The 19,092-nt window shown below is 38.3% G+C and overlaps 1 protein-coding gene across 2 annotated transcripts in view; it reads right to left on the bottom strand.

The window, feature by feature from the left end:
- The window catches only part of CCBE1 (collagen and calcium binding EGF domains 1), a 185,994-nt gene that overhangs the window by 25,961 nt on the left and 140,941 nt on the right, over positions 1-19,092 (bottom strand). For both annotated transcript variants that reach the window (XM_060760797.2, XM_060760798.2), the window contains exon 3: positions 7,079-7,131. In XM_060760797.2, coding sequence (XP_060616780.2) covers positions 7,079-7,131 — 53 coding nt within the window. The remainder of the gene's footprint in view (positions 1-7,078; positions 7,132-19,092) is intronic.

Genomic DNA, 19,092 nt, shown 5'->3' with positions numbered 1-19,092 from the left:
AATCCTGGACTAGAATAGACATGGTTTGGACTACCAAGAACCTCTCTACTAAATTGAAAGAGATCAACATTTTGCCACGAGATTTATCAGATCATTGCCCTCTGGAAATGATCGTAAATCAAAAAAACTATCATAGAAAATGGAGACTAAATGAGAATTTAATAAAAACGGAAGAAGATAAAGAGTATTTTAAGAAATTAATACAGGATTACTTACAAATAAATAGACTAGATTCAATGGAGCCACGAGTGGTTTGGGATGCCTTTAAGGCAGTTTTGAGAGGGCACTTTATTCAACAAGGAGCAAGAAGGAACAGAGAAAGAAACAAAAGAATAAATGAGCTACGGGCAGAAATAGCAGCAAAAGAACTGGAATTAAAGAAAAACCCATCTAAACGAATGGAGAAACAATTGGTGACATTGAAACAGGAAAAAAACTATGTAGAATTGGAATTTCAATCAAGACAGATGAAATATTTAAAGCAACAGGCTTTTGAAAATGCTAATAAACCGGGTAAATGGTTGGCAAACCAAGTGAGGAAAAAGAGGCAAATTAACCATATTGCTAAAATAAGTACCAAGGACAAAGATCTGAAAACGGATAAAGAAATTTTGGAGGAGTTTCGGACTTTTTACACACAATTATATACAAAGGAGGACATAAAGAAGGAGGATATTATGGAATATATTGGACAAATGAAGCTGGATAAAATAACAGACGAAGACAGAGAAGAATTGAATAAGGAAATAACAGAAGAGGAAATTGAGAAAGCTATAAGCAAAATGAATGCAGATAAAGCTCCGGGGCCGGACGGGTTCACGGCAGGATTTTACAAAACGTTTAGACAGCAGTTGATACCTATTTTTAAAGTTATAGCGAATGAAGCTTTGAAACATCGAAAGGTACCAGACTCCTGGAAAGAGGCAGAAATAACTGTGATACATAAAGAAGGATCACCGGAAAATGATATTAAAAATTATAGGCCGATCTCCTTGTTAAATACGGATTATAAATTGTTTGCAAATATTATGGCCACAAGATTAAAATCCTTTTTAAGTAAGTGGATTGGAGAAGAACAAACGGGTTTTCTACCAAATAGACACATGAAAGAAAATATACGCAACGTTCTAGATCTTTTGGAATATTATGAGACCAATCATCAGAAAGAATTTGCCCTTTTGTCAATAGACGCTGAGAAAGCATTTGATAATTTGAATTGGGATTTCTTCAAGATTTTGATACAAGAGTTGGACATGGGAGAGAAATTTAATAATGCAATTAATGCTATTTATGAATTTCAAAAGGCTAAAGTGAAAGTGAATGGTCAAGTGACTCAAGAATTTGAAATTACAAAAGGCACGAGACAAGGTTGCCCACTCTCTCCATTGATTTTTGTTATGGCAGTGGAGATCCTGATGAAGAAGATTAGAGAAGATGAAAAGATTAAAGGAGCAAAAATTGGTAAATTTGAATATAAAATACGAGCGTTTGCAGATGATTTAATAGGTACAATTGAAAACCCGGAGAAAAATTTACAAAGTTGGATAAATAAAATAGAAGACTTTGGAAAGGTGGCAGGCTTTAAGATGAACATGAAGAAAACTAAACTTTTATTTAAGAATGTGAATAAGGAGAAACAAATAAAGATCCAACAACAGGTTGGAATAGAAGGTGTTAAGAAAATTAGATATCTAGGAGTCTGGATTACAGCTAGAAACGGACAACTTTTAAAGAACAATTATGAATCAGTTTGGAAGAAGGTTCAAAAGGACTTACAGAATTGGGACCGGTTGAAACTATCTCTTCTGGGCAGAATAGCCTTAATAAAAATGAATGTATTACCAAAACTTATGTTCTTGTTTCAGAATATACCGATAATAAGAAATCAAACTTTGTTTAAACAGTGGAAGAAAGACTTAATGAAATTTGTCTGGAAAGGAAAAAGACCAAGAATTAACTATACAAACTTAATAGATAAGAAAACAAGAGGAGGATTGGGATTTCCCGATCTGAAGACTTATCATGAGGCTTGTGCACTGTCCTGGATCAGGGACTGGATGACTTTAGATAAAGAAAAATGCCTAAACTTAGAAGGCTATGATCTAAGAGTGGGATGGCACGCGTATATATGGTATAATAGAGAGATGAAGGAGAAAAATTTTGGTAATCATTTTGTGCGAGCCTCCCTATTACGGACATGGATGAGATATAAAGCACTTTTTTATAAAACTACACCATTATGGATTTCAGCAATGGAGGCGCATCAAAGAAGATTACTAGGATGGAGGACATGGCCAAGATACAAGGATGTATTAGTGAAAGGGAAAACGGAGATTAAATCATTTGAACAATTAAAGACTTTATTTAGCAATATAACATGGTTAAATTATCTACAAATTAAAGAATATTTTAAACAAGATCAAAAAATAGGTTTTGATTGGAAGGAGAATACATGGGATAGAATACTAAAAATGCAAAAGAAAACGGTTACAATATTATATAATAAATTGCTCCAGTGGATGACAGAAACTGAACAGGTGAAAACCTCTATGATTAAATGGGCGGAAAATATAAGAAGGCCCATTCACTTTGGGGAATGGGAAAAGATATGGAATAAAAAGCTAAAATATACATATGCTATGGACCTAAAAGAAAATTGGTATAAAATGTTTTATAGGTGGTATTTGACCCCGAGTAGACTTAGTCATATGTATCAAAATGTATCGGATAAGTGCTGGAAGTGTAATGAGCAAGTAGGCACTTTTTACCACATGTGGTGGACATGTAAAGAGACAATAAAGTTCTGGTCTATTATTCATGAGGAGATGCAAAAAATATTAAAGAAAAGTTTTAAGAAGAAACCTGAATACTATCTTCTGGGATTTACAGATGATGACTTTAAACTGGATGAGAATGAAGATAAATTATTTACTTATTGCACAACGGCGGTTAGGATGGTTTTTGCCAAATACTGGAAGAATGGCGAAGTTCCGAGTAGTGAGGAGTGGTGGAAGAAAATTAAAGAAATAAGAGACATGGACGAATTAACTTTTTTGTTGAGAAGAAATGATGGAAGAGCTTTAAGGAGGACAGATTGGTCCCCTATATATGATTATGAAAAGAAAGTTGAAAAAACAATGGGATGAGAATAGACATTAAGGTGAAGAAATACTCTGAAAAGATCCTGAGGCTGGAGTGGAAGTCATTTTAGAATAGTTTGAGTAGTTGTATTGTATGTATTAGATGTTAGTTAGGTAGTGTTGGTTTTTGTTTTTTTTTTTTGTTTTTTTTTTTTTTGTGTGTGTACCTCTCCCTTTCCTACTGTTCTTTCTTCTTGTTTATTGTTCTCCCTCTTTCCTTGTGTGGATTTGTGGAAAATTTAATAAAAATCATTTCAAAAAAAAAATATTTGAAGCCATGGGTTGGGGTTTTATTATTTTTTTTATTTAGTCGTGTCAGGAGTGACTTGAGAAACTGTAAGTCGCTTCTGGTGTGAGAGAATTGGCCGTCTGCAAGGACGTTGTGCAGGGGACGCCTGGATGATTTGATTTTTTTTATCATCCTTGTGGGAGGCTTCTCTCATGTCCCTGCATGAGGAGCTGGAGCTGATAGAGGGAGCTCATCCGCCTCTCCCTGGATTTGAACCTGCGACCTGTTGGTCTTCAGTCCTGCTGGCACAGGGGTTTAATCCACTGCGCCACCGGGGGCTCATGGGTTGGGGTGAGCTCCTGTTATTAGCCCTAGCTCCTGCCAGTTCGAAAACATGCAAATGTGAGTAGATCAATAGGTGCCACTTTGGCAGGAAAGTAATAAAGGTGCCCATGTAGCCATGCTGACAATATGACCAGGAGGTATCTACAGACAACAGGCTCCTCAGCTTGAAAATAGAACAAGAACAGCTCCTCCAGAAAGCCAGAAATGAAAGGGGAAGCCTTTACCTTTGTTCTGTGTATTATGTGTCATTGTTATTCCACTGTATTAAAGGCATTGAATGTTTGCCTATCTGTGCATGTTGTAATCCGCTCTGAGTCCCCTTGAGGAGGACGAATGGAATATAAACAAAGTGTTGTTGTTATTGTTGTTATTGTTAAATATGTATCCCTCCATTCATGTAGCACTGTTTTTACTTATGGAAGTATATTTTAGAGAAAACAACAGAATTCCATACTATCACTTCTGAATTCCAGCACAAATTCATATTCTTCAAAGAGCCTATCCCTGTTGAAATTGGAGGTAGATATGGCAGAAATGTGGGCAAAAGCCTTTGGGATGAGTGCTTTGGGATGCCTTTGGGATGAGTGCTTGCTCCCTAATTTTGTTTCCCCCTTTCTATTTTCCTTTTGACAGCAGGCAAGCATATTTTTATTCCAAAATACCTTTGCATAGAAGAGGATCCAGCTAGTTCCATATTTTATTGTTTTCAATTAATTGGCTCTCATATCATGTTTGAATCAAGATTTTGTTTTTAACCTGTACTTTGTATGCCCTTTTGTAAAAAGATAGGATATGGATTAAATAACCAATTACAAGTATTTTCGCTGCATATTTCCAAATACGGCTTTAACTTAGGAAGTCTCATTGAACGCAGATGATGTAATGTTGTCCACTATCTTTTGGATGTCCCATTCCTAAACTTGCTTTTAGCCCATTTCAGTGAGAAGTGTTTTCTCAGTGTGGACAACAAAGCCAAGATAGGTGAAGTCACTGACTGCATTTAGTCGCCTCCTAAGATTTTGATCTATATTTTGGTTTTGACCCAACACATGAACATCAAACCTGTGTCTGGTTGCCAATATTTTGAACTGCAGTGACCAGCACATCTGCCAGCTATAATTCAACCCGATAAAATCAAGGTGAGTCTATCCATTAACTACAGCACATTTTGTTTCACAGCAAGAGTGTGTCAAGTTAAGTAGATGCATCTGTCTTGGCAGGATACCACTCGTAACGGTACAAGATCAACTGCCAAAGCAGAGAATGTATGGTCCATAAAACACTACCATTCCAAACAACACACAGTAAGTGTAAAGCTTCAGTATATGATGAACCACAGGCTGAGCTCATCCATACCAAATTGCAGAAGAGGTGTAATGATCCCATAAGAGTTAAAACATGACTGTCAGCCTATTAGTGATTTGCAACGGCAAAAGTCCAACTTACGTCATCATAATTTGCTCTTTTCTTTGGTTCTTTTTCTTGTTGTCATTGCAGAGGACAAAATTCCCTGATGACCTTGAGCAAGGATCAAATCCCACCCCAGCCTAATAAAACCCTGTGGCCCTACAGCAGATGCAGAGCAATGACATCATCTACTTAGATTGCCACAGAATGGATGATGTCATTGTTTTGCATTTGGCTACAGTAACATAGACGGATGCTTCTCTGATGCCCCCTGCTCTCCATCATTTGCTGAAAGGCAATGGAGTGAAGGTCCTGCAGTTAAAATGTGCATTTAGGAAACAAGGTAAGAAAGGGCCTCCTGGGGCACAGCAGGTTAAACCGCTGAGCTGCTGAACTTGCTGACCGAAAGGTTGGCGGTTCAAATCTGGGGAGTAGGATAAGCTCCCGCTGTTAGGCCCAGTTCCTGCCAATCTAGCAGTTTAAAAACATGCAAATGTGAGCAGATCAATAGGTACAATTTCTGTGGAAAGGTAATGGTGCTCCATGCAGTCATGCTGACCACATGACCTTGGAGGTGTCTACGGATAATGCAGGCTCTTTGGCATGGAGATGAGGACCACTCCCCAGAGTTGGACATGACTAGACTTAATGTCAGGGGAAACCTTTACCTTTAAGGTGGTATAGCACACTTCCATATGATTAAAATTGACATTATGTTTTCACCATCCACAATCTTAGCCTAAATATCTGGTTCCCTTAAAGGGGAACATATAACCCTCCTAGAGTTGTTGAACTACAGATTCCACTGTACCTAGCCATTGGGTAAAGATGACAAGAGTTGGTTTCTGACAACTTCTAGAACAGGCAAAGGACACACCTGAGGCCACATATAATCTCCCCCTTGTTTTTCAGCCCCTGCCCCCTTGAATCCTTGGACTGCCCCCCCAAAAGGGTGATCAAACTCCATTGAAAGATTGGAAAAATTAGGGACGAGGAAGGTCCCAGAATCATAGCATAGTGAAATAACAACAATGTTTACTCATTTATAACTCCTCAACAGGATCCCAGAAGATGTCTATAAGAAGTGCTGGAACTGTGCTGAACAAAGTGTAGCAGAGATCAAGTTGCGACACAAGCTGGTAACAGGTGTCCAGGGAGCTGAACACTGGCCTCAGAGCAACAGGATGATGCCAAATAGCCTTCTTCAGCATAACATGTTCCCAAATGCCCACTAGTGTTGCAATAGTGCCATACTGTGAAAGTGGTAGTATTTCACAGATTGTAGCTCACCGCCCCCAAAAAAGTATAGTGGCTTTTAAGAGCATTTCCTCTCATTCTTTATGCAGGAAGATAGCCCTTCAAAGTTCTCCAGGGAAACAATGTAGCTTCCCAATACTTCACAAGTGGCCATCCTGATGGAAAATCAAAAGAGAATGCTAACCCACGTGTATCAAGCAAATATTCAAAACTATTAATTTACACTCCACAAATGGGAATGTGATTGTGGCCATTAGGCTTGATTGTTCATATAAATCTCTGGCCTTTATGGGTTTTAGTCCAGACTTTAAAGGGCTTATCTAAAGTGCTGATATTTTTGCTAATATTTTTTTCAGGAAGGAATGGAAGAGATGGGTTATAAAGGACTCAAAGTTTGAAAAAAGCCACATGATGGAAGCACACACACACACACCAGTGTTGGTGGGTAGCTTTCATGTCAATGGGGTGATGAATCCACATGAGGACTCAATTTGAAATTGAAAGGAAGTGCCAAAGGTACTGGAACTTAACCCCTAAACAAGCCAAGAACCTCGGAGAGCATCCTTAAAGCTTGGCCTAAACATTGGCATGATATTTACAATGTGAATAACTGATCTTGCATTTCTTACTAGTCCAGGCATCTAGGACAGAGCTAATGAAATAACAAAGGTGGGAGGTGAAGGAACCTTTAATTACATACCTTCAGGGATGCATTGTCCAAGAACAAACTTATAGCCCTGACAGCACTTTTTCCTGAAAAGAGAAATGAAAATATACATGAACTAATCAGTAGGAATTTGTCGGTATACATGTTTGAAAACAAGCAAATGTGAGTAGATCAATAGGTACTTCTCTGGCAGGAAGGTAACAGCGCTCCTTTCAGTCATGCCAGCCACATAACCTTGGAGGTGTCTATGGACAATGCTGGCTCTTCAGCTTAGAAATGGAGATGAGCACCAACCCCCAGAATTGGACATGACTGGACTTAATGTCAGGGGAAAACCTTTACCTATTCAAATTTAGTGAAGGTCAGTAGCTATTTTACTGCTGTTGAGAGGTAGAATGCCTTTTTTGTGTGGTCATCCATGTAACCCTTGCTCACATGGAAATAAATTAAGGCACAGCAAAAAAGAGACCGAAATTCAGGGTGCTCCTCCATCTGGATAGTTGCTGCTTTGAACAATGGACTCGGAAGTTTCAATTGTGATAGTATAGTTGAGTCTATCATCTCAAGACTCCTTCATCTCAATGTGATGTCATTCCACTACACATATACTCAAAGGCAAGATTTGCCAAATGAGATGTACCCATTGCATAAGCCCATTGAGGGAACCAACGGAGAGTGCATGATCTTAAGGCATGAGTTCAAATAGAAGTGCACAACAACTAAATTATCTCCTGATTATGGAAGAAAGCCGTTATAGATTTCATTCTGATATGAATTATGCCAACTTGCTTAATGTAGGACAGTAAACTAATGTCAAACCAACATTTCAACCTTGAGGCAAAAGATCTTTTATCTAGAGATGGAATGAACAACACATGACATATAGGACACTTCTGCACAGCATACTTTCGCTACCCTGTTGCACTCGGCCCTCTTGTTTCTCTTTTTCTGTTGTACCAATCCATTTTGGCATTATGTGATGTGGGGAGAAAAGTTCATATTTTCACTTGAAAACAAAGGACATTGAGAGCATGTGCCTTATTTTTGAAACAAACAGAGCTCCTTGGAAAAGGTCCAGCTTAAAAACAAGGTGTACTCTCTCCCATACTCCTTGCTTTAATTACTCAGTTCTAGGGTACCGAGTGCAATTAAATGGACAGAAAATGACAGAAAACACACTACTTGCAGAAGGAGAACACAGTTTGGAGAAACAGGACAAAATCCTCACAAAAAACCCAATAGAAGATCTATGCCAGATGCCAGGGGTAGACACTGTCAGAAAACTGGTGCCATGGCTGCTGTCCAAGGATTTCTGGTGCTGAAGCCAAGCCAACCCCCTTTATACAAATAGGATGTCCTAAACATGCCTGCTCTGTGAATACCTAACAAATCTTTCAAGCTTGAGAGAGGGCACTTGGAATCTGGCTGACTGTAAGAAACAATTTAAAATTTTGGCTACGAAGACTTAAAAATGCACTGTTATAACTTGTTGTTCATAGTTTAAAGAAGAGCAAATAAAATGGATTAGTGACATACTTTTATCCACATGCTAAGGAATTAGCATAACATGTGGTCTTGCTGTTCTGCAAAAAGGTCCCGTCAGATATGAAAAGGATTCTAAATGATGTGAGAGTTTTCTTTTTCAACCAGCTCAAGATAGGAACATGTTACGGATGAGGGAGAGAACCCATCTGTTTCTAATAATAGTCTGAAGCAAACTATTTATATGTATTTTCGGCATATATATGAAGAGCGGGATGTAATACACAACAGTCTTTTAAAGTACATGTTTATGTCTAAAATTTCTGATAAGAAAATTACATTATTTCTTATTAAAGTGGAGGAACCTTGCAGAGACTAGGACATGAAGCAATGAATTCAAATTGCAAGAAAACAGATCCCACCTAAATAGTAGGAAGACCTTCTTGAGGGTAAGAGTTGTTGGACTTTGGAGAATGTTGCATAGGTGTATGGGGGAGTCTCCTTCTCTGGAGGTTTTTAAGCAGAGGCCGGGTGACCATCTGTCAGGAGTGATTTGATTGTGTATCTACACAGCATGGGGCTGGACTGGATGGCCCTTAGGGTCTCTTCAAACTCTAGGATTCTATTATTCTTTGGTTTTAAGGTATATATTTCATTGTTGTGTAACTTCAAGGAATTTCCAACTGAAGGTAACCCTCGGCAACATTTGTTCAGAAAGGGGGTCTTGTCTTCTGCCAATTTTGAGATAGCATGACTGGCCCAGTGGGTTTCATGGCAGTGGGTATTTGTATCCTGGTCTCTAGAATCATAGTGAAATGCTCAAACTGCTACATTAAGCTGGTCCTCAGAGTATGAACAAAGTAGGACCTTAAGCAGAAGTCTGTGGTCTTGAATTGATCTATCCAACCAACTAGCCATGCATTCTTTCAAGATACTTCATGGCAAACCCCTCATTTGCCCTCCTAAAGAAGATAACATGCTCAGACCTCAAGAAAGTTTCTTCTCATTTCTTCTCTTTTGAATATTTTCCTCCAATTTTACAACTATGGGCTCACCCTGAGTGTGCTGTGCTTATAGCCCTGCTGTCTTACAAATCTTGAGTTGGCTACAGAGGCATCAAACTCAGCACATTGTGAATAGCAAAGGAGCAAAACCCAAAGCAGATCCATGTGAGCTCAGGTAACTCTCTGCATTGGGAGTAGCTGAATAATACTCCAGTCATAATCTATGCAAAAATGGTATTGCTTGTCCCAATGAAGAGTTATTTTAAAATGGCTACATCACAACAAGAGATTTGACAGAGATGTAACAGATTTCATCTACATCAAATTCCTTTGGGTTTTCAGAATCTTGAAGACCAAATTTAGTCCATGTCTCCTCTTTAACAGGTTTCACGTAATTGTATAGAACTTGCAATCAGGTATTATAAGATTGCAAACACTGACTAGTGCACACTTTCTTAGGTTGAAATTGCCAGTGGACTTTTGAATGCAGTATTAATGCATTTATTTTTCAAAGCATACTAATAGTTTAAATGCATTGGGAGTGGTGGTCTCTTGGTCATAGACATGAGTAGGTTCAATTTCTGTTTAAATTACATTTAAAACAAATGACCTAACTTTCTTTTTCCAACATGTGATTTCAAGGAGTGTGACTTCCAGAATGTTTTACAGATGTGGTTAGACAAATGAGATATTAAATGGTGCACCAGACTTCACCATTGTACTCTTTAAGCCACAACCCTTAGGACTCATATGGGATCATACAAGTTATACATAATGTGGAGAAAGTGGATGAAGAGACATTTCCCTTTATCTAATAGCAATCCCAGAGCCAAAAAGCCTTTCATGGTAAAGTAACCCACCCCAGTCTTTCTCCTATCTTCCTGTGCCAAAAGTTCAGAAAAGCCAGTGGATTTCCACAGCTGAGGGGTGGCAGGATTTGCAGTTTGGTCCCCTAGTGAAATACTCAAATGATTACACCACATTTGTCCTCTTACCCAGAGACTAGAACCCCATAGAGCACAGTCAATGGCTGGGGGATTCTGGGAATCCATTAGGGTCACTTTTTCAGTTTCCACATCTCTTTTTCAAAGTTTATGACAAGAACAAATAGCCTTGAATTAAGTCTAAAATGGGGTGGAGGAGAGGGAAAGCTTTTCTGTGTTGTACAAATGTTGATCCTCATTAGATCTCCTAGCAAATAGTATTATAAGTATTTCATCTTAACAACAACAAAAGACAAGAAGGAAGGAAGCAGTTCAGAGATGAAAAAGGAAGACTCCAGAATACACACACATGACACAAGGTAAGATGCATCTGAGTCATTTTTTTTTTGTTATCATACTCATATTAACCTTTCACATATTGGTTGTCCAGACTCTACATAAATCCAAGTTGCTGCTGTGCAGTGACCTATATTCATGCATGAAAAAGTGTTCAAATAACCAGAAGCATTACTTTGAATAGCCCTGCATGATGCAGGAAGGATGTCTGCATGGCTCAAGTGATTAAATCGACTCTCCTTGAATTGGATTCCCCATCCCATTCATAAAGTTTTTTGTCTCCATTTTTTTCGGCTTCATGGCTGACCAAAGGTGCCAATCTTGTCTTCTTTTCGGCCTTTGTGGCAAAGTGACATTTCAATAATGTTCTTTCTATCCCTCTGACTTCCACACAAGGTGACTGGGTGGCCAGCACTGCCATTGAGCAGAGTGAGACAGATTTAGGATATCCTGAAATGTCAGCAAAACCTTACTAATCAATTTACTATTGCAATTGTATTTATACTGCCTTGTGTAAAAGAGGGATGTTCATAGGATAATCTATTTTAAGATGCCAAAGCATCTTGCATGGATTTTCAAGCAATACATTTCATGCCTCTGCCGGAGACACCCATTTACTTCCTTCTCAGGCAGAAACACACTTTTAGTAATCTCAGTACCTATATCGTTTTCTTAATCATCATTAACATAATTGTAGAATATGGAACTAGCAGAACATAGAGAAAAACATACTCAATTCCAAACTGGAAAATTAGATATTGTGTACAAAGAAATATAGAGCAGCACAACAAATGCAAAGCCCCTCAAAAAGTTTTTAATATAATCAAAATGAGGAAACAGAGTAGCAATGCAGAGCAATAGTTCATATGCAATAAGTAGTTCGATTTATTATTATTATTATTATTATTATTATTATTATTATTATTATTACTATTATTATTGGCATTGAATTGTTGGCAACAATTCAATGCCATCAATTAAAAAACAGTATAAAACATCAAAATTGACCCTCTAAGATAGAAAATCTAACAATACAACATGTGTGTGGGAACGGTTTTATTAAAAACCTTTGTACAAAGATGAACGTGTCACAAGAATATGATGCACGGATTTGATATGTGTGTATATGAATGGAATTGAATGAAAAGAATGAATGAATGAGAGCTAATCATTTTGGAGGCTGGCAATAACTACATCATTTACTACTTGCTTGCTGGACTGTAATTAAAAGTTGCTAATGAGAACTGAAATGGTAAACTGCTGACATTGATAAGAACTGTGGCAGTGACAAGATAAATGTTTACATCTGTTTACGTCTGTCTATATTTGCTGACTAGAAACTGGATTAACTCTAAAAGCTGTTTACATCAGTCAAAGACAATGCTATTTCAAGTCAAATCCAGAACACAATGTTTAGTTACCTGGATATCAACATCTATGTCAGAGGTGAAGACTCAAGATCATTTCAACATGGCAATTATTTACTACAACAGTAGAATATTCCTATAAAAGACACAATCTAATAATTCTCAAGTGTGGCAAACCACAGGAGTCTGGCCCACCCACCATGCTCTATGGATAGAGATGGTGTATGCCTCCTTTTTTCAAGGGAAGAGGAAGGAGTGTGATTTTGGAGTATTGGATTCTGTGCAGAGAATTAGGTACTGCTGTATGGAAAACAGGGATCTGATCCTTGGTATTTTAGAAGCATTTTGGCATTATGGAAGTTTTCAATCTATGTGATGGCAGATTTGCAAGGAAGCAGTCTGACCTAAGAGATGTTCTTCACGCTGGAAGAATGGTGAAATGGTGGTACATAGATGAAAATGAATGCCTGTACATGTGTGTGAATGCTCAGTAAAATGTAATTCACTTTTGTTTGTTTGTTTCTTAGCCAATGTAACTGTAAGTTGTTTGTGAGTCCAAAGTAGTTACATAGAATCTGTATGTCTGTACGTCCAATGTTATTCTTTGTGTAAAAGTTCTGATATACCCTCTCACACTGAAAATTGCAATAAAAAGAACCTGGTTTAAAAAGTATTCATGACAAACACATTTAATCTGTATGACTCTTCCTTGGTAGTACACAGTAAACAACAAGGCCTATTCACAGCTGTTCAAACTGTGAGGCTTGAAAAATGATATGGGGAAAAGAACGACACAAATAACAATGTAATGAATGTACTATTACAAAATCAACAGAGCTGGAAAATGGATTAAAAATAATTCACATGGAAATACAAAACAGGGCTCTGGGACTAAAAACAGGAGAGGACTTCTGTACCAGTACCAGTTATATAGAAAAGGAAGTTTCAGCTGGTGTTCCTTGTCATGTAAACCAGGTAACAAACTGAAATTCCAGCTAATAAGAAGTACAGTCTATCCATCTGTATTGTGGTCTTTCCTTTTCCTTCTGCCTTCTACCTTGCCAAATAACATTGTCTTTTCTAATGTCTTCCCATATGTCCATAGTACAACACTAGCAGCTTAGCCTTCTGCAGGACTTCTTTGTCTTTTTGGCAGCCCATGATATCCACAGAATTTTCCTTTGGCTCTATTCATGCACAAGTTGATTCTCTTGCTATCAGCTTTCTTAACTGTCCAGTTATCACTACCATATATACAAATATTGGAATGGACAACCTTGTCTTGCTATTCAATTGCATATATTTACACTTGAAGGTCTTGTCTAGTTCCTTCATAGATGCCCTTTCAAGTCCTAGTCTTCTTCTAACTTCTTGATTGCAGCCCCCATTTTGATTAATGACTATACCAAAGTCTAGTGAAGCTTTTGACTATTTCTGTGTCTTAATCATCTACTTTAGAGTTATGTAAACTATACTGGCTTATCATGTCATGTCACCACAGCCCTCTAATGGCATGTTATTGCCTTTCTGTTCCACACAACCATATTTACATTTTAATAAAAGGTCTCTAATTTCAACCCAGGTGACTTCCTCTCAATTTTTAAAACTGCCAGACAGGCAATCTTGCCTTGATTACATAGGCAGCTTTGACAAGTCACGTTTTGAGTGTGCAGAACAGACAGTGCAACCCTCTGAAAATTAACCTGATATACACAGCTCTAAATTACAAGGTCTGATGTGACCTCTGGCATTCCTCATGCCAACTATGTTTCCCAGAAGCAATTTATCAAAATGACTGACAGAAAAGTGGGAGATTGCCAGATGTATTTTCCAGACAAAACCAATTGTCAGACAAGAAGAAACAGGTTGACCGGCATTTTCTCACCAAATTACTGGACCTCAGTTTCATAGAGACAGGTAAACATTTGGCTTCTATTGGTCTATTTAATTACTTTGATGGTTGGTTCAAGCACCACGTGCTTATGCTCCTCATATTCATGCTGCACAACTAATTTCTGATGAATTCTTATGTTCTTTAAAATGTATACCTAAAAATGTGAGTTGGGATAGGAATCATGCAACCATCCAGATGCTAGATTGTGACTCCAAACACTTCTAAAACCATTGGCTATGAAGTATGGGGCTGCTGGGAATTGCAGTTCAATAAAAAGTGTGAAAGTTACAAATATTGGGCCCTTCCACACAGCCCTATATCCCAGAATATCAGGCAGAAAATCCCACATTATCTGAGTATGGACCCAGATAACCCAGTTCAAAACAGATATTGTGGGATTTTCTGCCTTGATATTCTGGGATATAGGGCTGTGTGGAAGGGCCCATATAAGAAGAGTTTGAGGATATGTCTGCACTCTAAAATCAATGCCACTTTAACTGTCACAGCTCAACACTACAGAATTATGGGAGTTGTAGTTTTGCAGGGTCTTAGTATTCTTTACCAAAGAGTGCTGGTGCCTCACAAAACTACAAATCTCATGGTTCCATGGCATTGGGTCAAGGCAGCTAAAGTGGTATCAAACTGCATTAGTTGCACAGTGTAGATGCATCCATAGTTTGCTACCACTTCTTTCCTATGTTCACTTGGTGGCAATTAACCCCGGATTGCTACTATGTGTGAAATTGCCCACCATATTTTCAGAACAGTGAGCTCTCAAATAATTAACTATGTGTTTAATTCAAAGGAGTAAGGAGTAACCTACCAGCAAAACAACCAACAGCGAAGACCCTGCATTACTCTGGAAGATACTAAGTAGTTACATCTCACCCAAATCTCTCTCCACCTATCTGCATGCTGAATTACCTCTCCTATGGTCGTTCAGTAGCCAGGAAAGATGAATGGAGATCAAGGGCAGCCAGGTTCCTTTCCTGCAGCCACTAGAACAGGCATGGCCAAACTTTGGCCCTCTGGGTGTTTTAGACTTCAACTCCCACAATCCCTGTTAGGAATTGTGGGAGTTGAAGTCCAAAACACCTGGAGGGCCGAAGTTTGCCCATGCCTGCTCTAGAAGGAAGTTGACACCAACCTCCTGGACCTCTGGAAGACCTCTACAAAGTCCAGAAGCACACATTTTTCCTTGTGCAAGTTTTCACAGGAATGCAACAACTAGGAATGTCATCCAAAAGCCAGACTGTGGTGCTGAATTCTTCCATATGCTACTTTCTTCCAGGTTAAGAGGAAGGCAATGGCAAACCTACTCAGAAAAAAATCTTGCCAGGAAAATCATGTGACAGAGTCACTATAAGCCAGATACATTGTGAAGGTAAATAAGAGCAGCAGCAACACCAACAACAAAACTGTTACTCAGCTAGATATTTGCAGCTAGACTTTGACCCACAAACACATGCCTTTGATATTGTTATTGTCTATTGCTTATTGTGTGTTTTCTGTTTTTGAGTTATTTTAACTGTTTTGTATTGATTATTGTTATTGCTTTTGTTTATTGATGTATTGTGGGCTTGGCCTCATGTAAGCCGCACTGAGTCCTTTGGGGCGATGGTAGCGGGGTGCAAATAAAGTTGTTGTTGTTGTTATTATTATTATTATTATTATTATTATTATTATTAAAAGTGCAGTAAGTCAGCAGTAAGTTTTATTGTGCTACAGAGCTTACAGCAAGGTGATTTAGTTCAGCATTTGAGGCTAAAAAGCTGGTCATTATAGAATTAATCTGGAACTGGGTGAAGGAGGGAGATAGCTAAAAACATATCCAGCCACTCCAATGCTGGGCATCAGAAGTATACAACTGATAGGAAAGGATCATGTAAGAAGACGAAACAATACTTAAAAAGGCATCAAAACTTCGGGCAATGATGTGAGTACATGTAAAAGCAACATAAGAAAAAAAGGGTGGGAATGTTAAGGCACATCCTTCTTCAACACAATATTTACCTATAGAATAATGCTTATTATGTGGTCTATTTCCTGTGAACCTGAAGGGAGATACATCTTTCATTGAATACCAGTATTAATATATGTGCTCACATGGATTTTCCACTCTGGAGATGTTGATCTAATGGCTTTGCTCTTACAGAATTTTAGGTACATATTTTGAAAGGCCCAATTATAGTTTTGAATAAACTCGTAATTATTTGGTGAGTCAAAAAGTTACAAAAATAGCTTAATTGTTTTAAGTTTATGTTAAAAATAATCTTACTGTAATCTTTGCTCCTTTGCCAAAAAATCAATATGAACAAATAGAGGCCATCTGTGTTTGCAAGCATGTCAAGTAACACAGTAGCTGGTGAGATTCCAGCAATAATTCATATGCAAAGAGATTGAGACAGCTGTGCTGTTTTCGAATGACCTAACTGAAAGCTGGATTTTTTTCCTGGGGATTTCTTGGGAGCTAAATAACAAAGTCCTGAAATAACTGTTTGCTCCCTTTCTGCACTCAATGGATTGTATCCAGCAGTGTCCCTCCATTCATGGAAGACCCTTTGATGTCACAGCGGCTTCTGTCTACAGAAGTCACAGGAGAGGAAACTGTTTTTGCTGATTCTTTACTTTTTTTTCACCAATAGCCTTCAAATCTGCTCCAGATGCTCTTCTGGGATTGCTGGGGAGGGGCATAGCAAGACAGAAGGAATATTTGCAGAAAGTGATTTACTTTTCTAGTCTATTCATGGAAGTCTCTGTTGGATCAAAAAGTCTTCCATGAACAGAAGAACAAACAGCATGGGATACTTCCCAGTGTTACTTTCCCTGTCATTTACAATCATCTCTTACATCTGTCATAGCAAGAACTCCCATCGTGGAGCCAAGGTAGAGGATAGAAAAAGTTCTTACACTGTGCTTTCATAGTGTGCTTTGAGACACACAAAGTAGCATAATGGTATCACTACTATCCTCCTGTTGAATACTAATACTGTGCAACAATTGCCTATCTTCTCATTTTCTTGTTCATTGTCCCATCATGGAATAGAGGAACACACAGGCAATGAGAAAAGTTTATGTAGCCTGAGACAGTGTGAATCTCTAATATTTTGTGTTGCTAATCTGCTATCGATGGTATTTCTTTTGATTTCCATTTTTTTTGCATACACTATCCTTGCTGCTGTGCTTAAATATAAAAAAGAATATCTTTATTTTTCTATGTTTAACATCTCTAGTAAATAGTAGACACAAAATATTAGAAATAATGAATATGGACAGGCTTACATATTGGATAACACCAAATTATGGTTTACCTAAAAAACAGACAAATTGGGACTTGGTAAAGATTATCTAAAACAAGTTTGGAATTAAGAATAAAGAGGAAAAGGTAACAAGAACTAGGGGCGAGAGCTTCTCAGGATATCAATTGGACACATGGGGACTTTGTACTATTAAGAAGATTTATTTATTTATTTATTTATTGTGTCAGGAGCTAACCAAACCATTGCATTAAAAAAAACAGACAAACAAACAAACAAAACACAACATTTGCAGACTTGGTATTCTATTAAATGTCCTTTGATCAGTAGCTGGCCACTTGGAGTGCTTCTGGTGTTGCTCTGAGAAGGTCCTCCATTGTGTATGTGGCAGGGCTCAGGTTGCATTGCAACAGGTGGTCAGTGGTTTGCTCTTCTCCACACTCGCATGTCGTGGATTCCACTTTGTAGCCCCATTTCTTAAGATTGGCTCTGCATCTCGTAGTCTGTTCAACGCCTTCCAAGTCACCCAGTTTTCTGTGTGCCCAGGGGGGAGTCTCTCATTTGGTATCAGCCATTGATTGAGGTTCTGGGTTTGAGCCTGCCACTTTTGGACTCTCGCTTGCTGATGTGTTTCAGCGAGTGTCTCTGTAGATCTTAGAAAACTATTTCTTGATTTAAGTTGTTGATGTTAAGAAGATGCAGTAAAAGGAAAGTACATAAATACCCAACCACCGAAGAGGAGATGGAAGTCACAGTCAACATTTTTAATTCTTATTTTCATTTTTTTATTTTTTTATTTACTATTTTTATTTATTATTTTTTTCTTTTTTCTTCTACCCTCTTCTTCTCTACCCCCTTTTTTCTCACTGTTCTTTTCATATGATTGCTCCTTCACTTTCTATGTATATTGAAAATGTCTTTAATAAAATTATTGGGAAAAAAGAGTGTGTGCGTGAATCTCCACATGAAATAATTATACTTGTAGAAATCCAGTCATGCAACCATAAAGAAATGTGTTGATTGTACTGCTGCCAAAAATTGCAACATATGTGTGTCATTTCAACTGGATTGCAGTATAGAAGATAGAAAAGTTATTTTGGACCAAAATCCCACATCCAACACAGCTACTAGTCATAGTGGCTGAAGCAGGCATGTGCAAACTCAGTCCTCCAGGTTTTTGGACTTGAACTCCCACAATTCCTACTATTAGGCTTGTGCTGTTGCACACTAGGCCTGTGCATAAGACTGTAGACAGGACATAAATTCTGTGTGCCCAACAGGACGCTGGGGCTGCCTCAGATTAAAGGCCTTTGGATTTCCTTAAAACAGAGTCTTTAGATTGCTTAAAGGTTCAACAAAGTTCTTTATTAATGAAAACAAACAGGTACTTTAAGGCTTTCTTAACAGTCTATTGGCTCTCTCTCAATCTTGTCCACAGGGAACAGGCACTATCTTCATAACTGTAACTAATGGGGAAATCCTTAACTTCTAATATGGGCAGCCTGTCTTTGCCTCTGTTGGCGTGGAGCCCCTGCACCCAGTACCGACTGCTTCTGGCTTCCGCGAGTGACCCTTACCAAGCAGAGCTTTGTAGACTTCCAGGGGAAAAAGAATTCAGGTTTCCGTGATGGCTGACTGAAGTCCTTCAGTAAAGGAAATGTACAGCTGTATAACCCCGGCCAAGCTGTGGACTGTATATCTCCCCGGCCAAGCCGTAGAAGACAAAGCTTTGTACAGGAGCTCTTGTTATTTTGTCCTGCATG

The sequence above is a fragment of the Anolis sagrei genome, chromosome 2, assembly GCF_037176765.1.
Source record: "Anolis sagrei isolate rAnoSag1 chromosome 2, rAnoSag1.mat, whole genome shotgun sequence".
NCBI lineage: Eukaryota > Metazoa > Chordata > Lepidosauria > Squamata > Dactyloidae > Anolis > Anolis sagrei.
This window is presented reverse-complemented; position numbering and strand designations above follow the sequence as displayed.